This window comes from Bombyx mori, chromosome 18 (assembly GCF_030269925.1).
Source record: "Bombyx mori chromosome 18, ASM3026992v2".
In the NCBI taxonomy this organism is placed as follows: domain Eukaryota; kingdom Metazoa; phylum Arthropoda; class Insecta; order Lepidoptera; family Bombycidae; genus Bombyx; species Bombyx mori.
In genome coordinates this window covers 534,423-542,754 of record NC_085124.1, presented here as the reverse complement: position 1 = coordinate 542,754, position 8,332 = coordinate 534,423, and the positions used below count along the sequence as shown (strand labels likewise).

The 8,332-nt window shown below is 37.7% G+C and overlaps 1 protein-coding gene across 1 annotated transcript; it reads right to left on the bottom strand.

Annotated features, from left to right (window-relative positions):
* Window positions 1-2,392: 2,392 nt before the first annotated feature.
* Window positions 2,393-3,500, bottom strand: CPG3 (cuticular protein glycine-rich 3). Its single transcript, NM_001173327.1, is given in 2 exon segments — window positions 2,393-2,865; window positions 3,459-3,500. Coding segments are annotated over 2 exon segments (405 nt in total). The 5' UTR covers window positions 3,471-3,500; the 3' UTR covers window positions 2,393-2,472.
* Window positions 3,501-8,332: the final 4,832 nt, after the last annotated feature.

Below are 8,332 nucleotides of genomic sequence, written 5' to 3'. Positions count from 1 at the left end.
ATGTGAACAAACATGAAACGGCAGGGATCTATAGTATCAACATATTTCATTTGTGTTACCCAATGAAGTAGGAAACCTATGGAAATGAAACGTCAACCAAAATTTCGTGCCAGTGTGACGTCATCTGGCCACAAAACATGGCGGCTTTAGTGCTGTACAAAAGATTTCAATGTTATCAGGTTTTATCGATAAACGTTCTTGGCTCATTTTATTTTAAATATTGTTGAGTATTATTTATTTGTAGAATTTATACTTTAATGGGAAGTAAGTAGGTATATTGTTATGTGCAAATATGATATGATTTACATGGGTGAAATCTAAGACAAGTTCGTCCTTCGAATTTGCCAAGTAAACGATATGATGATTTTTAAAAGTTGCTACACTGATTTTATAAAGTTGTCGTTTGTCGCAAAACATAAAGATATGGCGTAGTTCAAAGCCATCAGCCCATTTCTAGCATGCTAAATGTTATCGTATTTTGAGTACGTGTTTTTCTTAGACTATTACAATCTATTTTAATTGTTTTCCTGACTCTAAAGTCCGTAACATACTACCGTAGCGCACCCCAAGGAAGGTGCGCCGCACCATTTGAATCACTTTCGCTTGAGAGTGATTCAAATTTTAAACTTATCAAGGGACCGCGTGAAAAAAAAAACACCTACAGAACATTTATTCATTAATTACAAACGTCATTTCTTGTGACTTCCTCTCTAAAATCACTTAATTATTAAATAATTAACAAATTTACAATAGTGTTTTACTCACTGCGGAATAAAACTATTTTATTTAAATAGTTCCGAAGAGATTTTGTCGGTAGCCTTTTTCCCGAAATATCTAAACAGAATGTCTAAATATGTTTTGATGACATATTTTAAAGTGGTATTTATGATTAGTGTCATGATCAATAGATTCCGACCGAAAAATGGATTTTTCGGATGAGGGCTCCATAATGAATTTAAATACATATAGATAATAGTTTTAGGGCATCGACTTTCTTGAGATCCTATAAAATACGTTTTAATTATTATTTTTGTATGTTTTAAGCATGATAAATTATGAAATTTTATATAATCAATCATATTAAATCGATATCAAAGTCAATAAATAATGTACAACCCAAAACAGACGGCCGAACTGACGTGACAATGACATTTGGCGCGCTAAACATGGCAGATTTTCGGCCTCATTAAACGGAGACGGAGATATTTACGTATATTCATGTTTCATTTTATGTACGCACTGAAATACTGTTATATTGTTTTCCTGCGAGTTAAAGTGCTGAGTAAGAACGAGATAGATGTATGTTTATGTATGTGCCTTCAAAATGGGTGCTATTTATATAAGCAATTGTACGTATAGAACAATATGTCGTGACCCTACTATATAGGTCTATGGTGTTACCTATCTACATCTTTCTATCGATGCCAATGCTCAAGGGCCTTGAGTCAAGGCTTACGTACTTGAAGTTTTCATGGCACCTACTTATCGCAGACTATAATTCACTAATGAATCGAGACTGTTATTCATTCAGAAATTAAGTAGGTACTACTATGTTCCAAACTTACCTCCTTACAATTCCATAAAAATATATATCTACTTTTGGCACTGTTGTGTTTTTATATAAATTACTAGCTGACCCGGCACACTTCGTAGTGCCTCAATTGATAAATAAAAGACCTTAGTTATAAACAAACAAAAGGAATCCGTCCGACGGGGGACACATCAAAGGAAAAATAAAAATTGTTATTTTTATTAAATTCCGAGCATTTTCATATTTATTTAAACCTTTTAAACCTTCTCTGGACTTCCACAAATAATTTAAGACCAAAATTAGCTAAATCGGTCCAGCCGTTCTCGAGTTTTAGCGAGACTAACGAACAGCATTTCATTTTTATTTATATAGATTTTATATCATACCTATGCGAAGAATGTTTCTTATGTTAACTAAAGGAAAATTGCTTCTAAATTTCAGCTAGGCGAATCAATATTTGCAAGTATTATTTAATTAATTTTCTAACTTTATAGCTATTTATCTTATACCTTTAAACGAGCAATTCTTGTATATAATCTGAATCTCGGAACGATTTTCATAAAATTTAGTATACAGGGGATTTCAGGGGCGATAAATCGATCTAGCTACGATTTATTTTCAGAAAATGTTGTGTTTTATTCGTGTTACAATAATCAACTCTTCCCGACATCTATTGGCGAATAATAATACTATTTTTCTTAATTGAGGGCAACTAACCGCTTTAAAGACACAATAAGATGGCGTTATCAAAAAAAAAAGCGAGCAAAGCTCGGTCATCATCTAGTAATATTAAAAGTGTAGAGTTTTTTTTATATTCATATAGTGGGATTGTAAAAATATAAGTAAAAGTGAAAGAGGCAATAGATGACAAACATTTTTATTGGCATCTCAAAAATACAAACTAAAAAAAAATTAAAGTAATATCACATTGACTAGAGTGTTCACCACCATCCGCTGCCTCCATAACCACCGCCGTATCCGCCACCGTATCCGCCTCCGTATCCGCCGCCGTATCCGCCGCTGTATCCACCACCGTATCCGCCTCCGAATCCGCCGATACCGCCGACAACCTTATTAACAGTGACGACCTGGGGCTGGGCCACCACTTTGTTGACGTGGACCACTTGAGGTACGCTGACCACTCTGGGGACGTTCACGACCTTGTTAACGGAGACCACAGAGGGGGCGGAGTAGCTGCTGTATCCGCCCAAACCACTGTATCCGCCGTATCCACCACCAAAACTGCCACCATATCCGCCAAGACCGCCAAGGAAACCGCGCTTCTCGCGGACATTACCAGCGGAGGCGAGGGCCACTAGGGCACAGATAACCACCTGAAATTAAAGACGACAACTGCAAAACTAGCACTCAATACATTTAGAGCAAATTTCACTAATTTAAAATTCATTAATTCACAAATTCTTCGGTCAAACATAATGTAGTTCACATTTACGTTTCATTTGAGTTTGGCTAATTTTGTTGCTAATGTTGACTAATTTTGATTTTTATTACAAAACTAGATAGTTCGGCATTTAAGACAACGATATAATATGTATATTTGTACGGTAACCGACTGCAGGGGAAACCTTTACAATTACCAATAATTTCGTGGTCCTTGTGGACTGCTCAATTATCGATATATTTAACGCGAACTTCAATGATTCTGCCAAGCTCTAATCCTCGAGAGTAGACCAGAGATTTTACTATTGGAATTATACTCATTATAAATCACCCTACTCTATCTTTCCTTTAAACTGTAATGCGAAATCACTAAGTGCACTATACCGCATATCATTTTACGATGCAACTAACAAAATGCGCATATGCGTATATGCGTTCACGGCCCATTTGGAAGAGCAAATAGGAACGCTTGTTTCATCGCTGCAGAGGTAGTCAGGATTTAGACCGATAAAACAAAACAACTTACAAAGGATTTCATGTTGCTGTCGGAGATCGGAGAGCGACTGATGCTATCCACAAGACTTCACCCACATATATCCGCGCTCAGAGCGTCGTGTCGCAACACTATCCTCGCAAGTCCACAGCCTTCGCAAGTCTTTCAATGAATAAACATACGACCTTGCCTTCGTTGTTGTAGTATTTTTGTTTTTTAATAATATTAGGACGTGATCAAAACGATTACTTATGTAAATGATTTTGAACCAAATAAGATTTAGAGCTTAATACGTTAAGTCGCTATTATGTCAAAAACTTAATTATTCTAAGTATTATAAACTAGGGTAACAAAAGAAGGTGCTGTTCTTAATAAGAAGACTGTGCTAGTTATAATGCCACTAAGAGATTCGATGGTGAAAGTAACTAAAATAGTAGCAAGTAGGGAGGAGACGCCTAAGGGAAAATTCTGAAACTAACGTTTGCCATTGCTCTGTAGACCGAAATGGCCCAAGTGTTGTTACTCGGAACTTTTATGTAAAGCTTATCTTGAAAGTGCCGTTGGCGTGATTCTGCTTTTTGACCGGTTTTCTTTTGCTCCGTGACATCTACCGCTAAAGTGGATTGAGCAACCCGAAATCACATACCCAGGTCTTCCAATGTCTTCTGAACAGGAAGTTTGATGCAAAGTCCACCAAGGATATTAAATTTAATCTCATTGTTTATTGGTTTCATTTTGTAACTTGTATAAATATAAAAATACACATGACCTAGTCCCATTGACACCACACAACTCATGATTATTTACGAGTGTAATTGCCAAATATTATTATTAGCTAACCACCTAACGTCTTTATACTTGTTTATAACAAACAAAACAAGATCCTTTGTAACAGCTACACAACATGATCGAAAACAATTGTTGGACTATTAAATGATAATTATTTCAACTGAATTAAAAATAATTTTTTGCAAAACAAATCAATAAGAGTGACTCATAATAGATCATCTTAAGGATCAATAACATGCTCAATAATATATGTACAAGTGTATCTATGAGGGTGGTGATTTAATCTTAGGCCTTAATTTAACTGGTGGTGGACCTCTTGGAAGTCCGCACGGGTAGGTACCATCACCCCGCCTATTTCCGCCGTGAAGCAGTAATGCGTTTCGGTTCGAAGGGTGGGGTAGCTGTTGTAACTATAGTGAGACCTTAGAACTTATATCTCGAGGTGGGTGGCGTATTTACGTTGTAGATGTCTATGGGCTCCAGTAACCACTTAACATCATGTGGGCTGTGAGCTCGTCCATTCATTTAAGCAATAAAAGAAAATTCATTTAAGACTTGCCTACGATTTGAATTCTCAACAAGCTTCACTGTTCCAGAGGACTAAAATCGAGATATCTTAAAAATATACAAAATAGAACATATTTCCATTTTTAGTTGCCACGTATGTTGGTCTTGTCATGTAATGTCTGTTTTATAATAATAATAGCATTTACTCTTGACTTCACTCGCGTTAATGTAAAAAATAAATTTAAAAAATCTAGTTGAAAGGTACCGTGTCTTTTTCTGAACCTACGTGTTGAACGTGAATATTTCTGGTCGGTTGTGCAGTTATAGCATGCATGAGTAGTTAAAGCATAACAAACATACAAACTCAATTTCTCATTTATAATAATGTTATGGATGATTAGATGCATGTGACTAGAAGATGTATGCAAATGGTAGTGCAAGGTAGAGGGGGAGGTCGACCGAAGAAGACATGGATGGAGAGTGTGAATGACGATATGAGAGAGAGAGGTGTTGAAATGACGGCTGATAGAAGCGAATGGAAGGGGAAAATTAGCTGTGCCGACCCCACCTAGTGGGATAAGGTGGAGAAAAAGAAGAAGTTATGGATGATTACACTATATATAAACAGTATAGACTTCTGCAAGGTTTTCGACAAAGAGCCTAAGCAAGCTTTGATCTCTTTACAACTTTTCTCAAAAAGGCGTCAAAGGTGGTGTCGCGTAGCAAATTATCGCGATAAATGTGTACCTTCTTAAGTCAAACGACAATTGCTTGACTACAACTCTCCCTGGCGGCAGTGGCAGGGGCATTATGGCACTCTTGCATATTTCTGCCGTGAAGCAGTAATGCGTTTCGGTTTGAAAGATGGGGTAGCCGTTGTAACTATACTGAGACCTTAGAATTTATATCTTAAAGTGGGTGGCGGCATTTACGTTGTCTATGGGCTCCGCTAACCACTTAACACCAGGTGGGCTGTGAACTCGTCCACCCATCTATGCAATAAAAAGAAAAGTCGCCCACGCGATGGATTGGCAGACTTCAACGTATCCACCATAGACCGCATCGGTCGCCGCGCTGTGCCTCGTCCAGAAATATATACTTACTACAATTACTCAGTTACAAATAGTTGAAAAGTTTCATATTACTAGTTACATCATATGCCTTATACTTACACCTCATTCCTATCGTAAGGAAATTGTATCTCGAACTGTATCATGTGACGATGTGGAGTAACCGTTAGCTGTCAAATGCGTAATGAGCGTTTCTAAACCAAGTCGCCTGCAATGCAGCATTACTCTGTACACACAGCTAAGACTAAGCTGAGTTGTGTGACTGCTTCTATTATGAACGGTGAAGGAATAACATCGTGTAATAAATATGAAACCCGCAAAATTATATATGCGTTAATACTGGTGGTAGGACGTCTTGTGAGTCTGCACGGGTAGGTACCACCACCCTGCCTATTTTTGCCGTGAAGCAGTAATGCGTTTTGGTTTGAAGGGTGGGGCAACCGTTGTACTGTTAAAACTGAGACTTAGAAGGTGGGTGGTCGCATTTATGTTATAGTTGTCTATGGGCTTTTTTTTTTCGGGCCGGGGCCGAACCTCCTACTAGGTCCCCGCGCCTAGGGGGCCCGCGGGGTATTTTTTTTTATTGCTTAGATGGATGGACGAGCTCACAGCCCACCTGATGTTAAGTGGTTACTGGAGCCCATAGACATCTACAACGTAAATGCGCCACCCATCTTGAGATATAAGTTCTAAGGTCTCACTATAGTTACAACGGCTACCCCACCCTTCGAACCGAAACGCATTACTGCTTCACGGCGGAAATAGGAATGTGAGACTCAACGATCCGCAGGTGTTGAGAGCAGATCGCAATGTCTATGGGCTGCGGTAACTACTTAACACCAGCTGGGCCATGAGCTCATCGACACATCGAAACAAAAAAAAACTTTGTTATCTAGGTTTTATTAGTTGAGAACATTAAATAGAACGGCACTACCAGGCTGGGCTGGCTTCACACGTCCTCAATTAGTTCGATGTTGTTAAGATCCGCTATCCTTGCTCGCTTTACATGTGCAAATGTATCGATGTACGTTCCAAACTTTTAAAACAAAATCGCACAAAATATTTTGCATTAAATGAGTTTAACCTTAAAATTTGGCGTCAAAATTTGCAAAATCAAAGTGTTTTTTCATTCAAAGTTCAATGCAAATTAGGCACTCCTCTTGATAGACTATTCATTTGAATAATAAAAAAAACGTTTTAGTTTAATCTCGCTCGCTAATCTTTACTTTAATATGATAATATGTTCATATATAAATAAAATATAACATTAAAAAAAACTAATATTTAAAAAAAAAGACATGCCTGCTGAGTTTCTTGCCAGTTCTTCTCAGGACGAAGGCTAGTTCTTGTGAATGGGCGGTAGTTCTTTTGACGTTCAACAAGTATGTACTTTCATTTATGTTGAATATTTTTTTTTTTATTTGATTTGATTTTACAACAATTACGAACGTTTACGAACAATTACGAACGTTTGCGGTCGCGGATGACTAAAATATTATACAAGTAAGTAACCCACCCACCTTTAACACGGTATTGTGCAACACGGTTCCACACTAGCACTGAATGAAAAAATCCCCAAAACCCTTTTATAAAACGGTACTTCTGCAACACGATAACGAGATTTTTGTTGGAAATTATTTAGAAAATTACATTATACCTATACCTACACTACGAACACACAATGTGTGGGAATAACCGAAATTTTACTGCTTATTATTATTTGTTATAGAGAACATAATACATACAGGTATAGTTATAATTACAGGTAACGTATCTAACGTGTTATAGGAGGGTTACCGGTACTTACGAAATGAGTAGTAACAACTTGTTACCGGGAACCATAAATGGACGCCATGAGCCGCCCCACCTTAAGAAAAAGTGTTAAGAAGTTTGCACTGTCTAAACCAGCCCCACAAAAAGGCCAAATGGTTTAGAAACAAAAAAAAGCGAGTAAAATAATAAAAAACTATTCGCAGTCAATTTAAATCATGCTGTTGTGGCAAATAGCTACAAGATATTTGACAAATGCCTGAATCTCCCCCACGACATTTTCAAGACAAGCTTGAATCTATACAAGTTCCGACAACAACACTCGGTCCGTCGGTCTACCGAGCAATATCACCCTCAAACTGTCACTATTCAGAATATTCATATTCTTCTTGTACGTGTTCTTCGTGTCGGCAGATCGTATCCCGTAATACTTTAAATAACCTTCCATTTCGGTAGCTACTTATAAGTACACAGACTGCCCTGCAAGTGTCGTTATATGGACCGCGGAGTCTAAATAACAACTGACTAAAAGAAAAACTTCGGTGCAGAAGGTAAGGGAAAATCACTACCTTATGCTAACTTTTTTTTATTGCTTAGGTGGGTGGACGAGCTCAAAGCCCACCTGGTGTTAAGTGGTTACTGCGGAGCCCATAGACATCTACAACGTAAATGCGCCACCCACCTTGATAAAATCCGGTACCATCATCGATTCTTCACACCTCTAAGTTTGAGATTGCCTACCGGTTGGAATTATGGAAAAAATAATCCAGG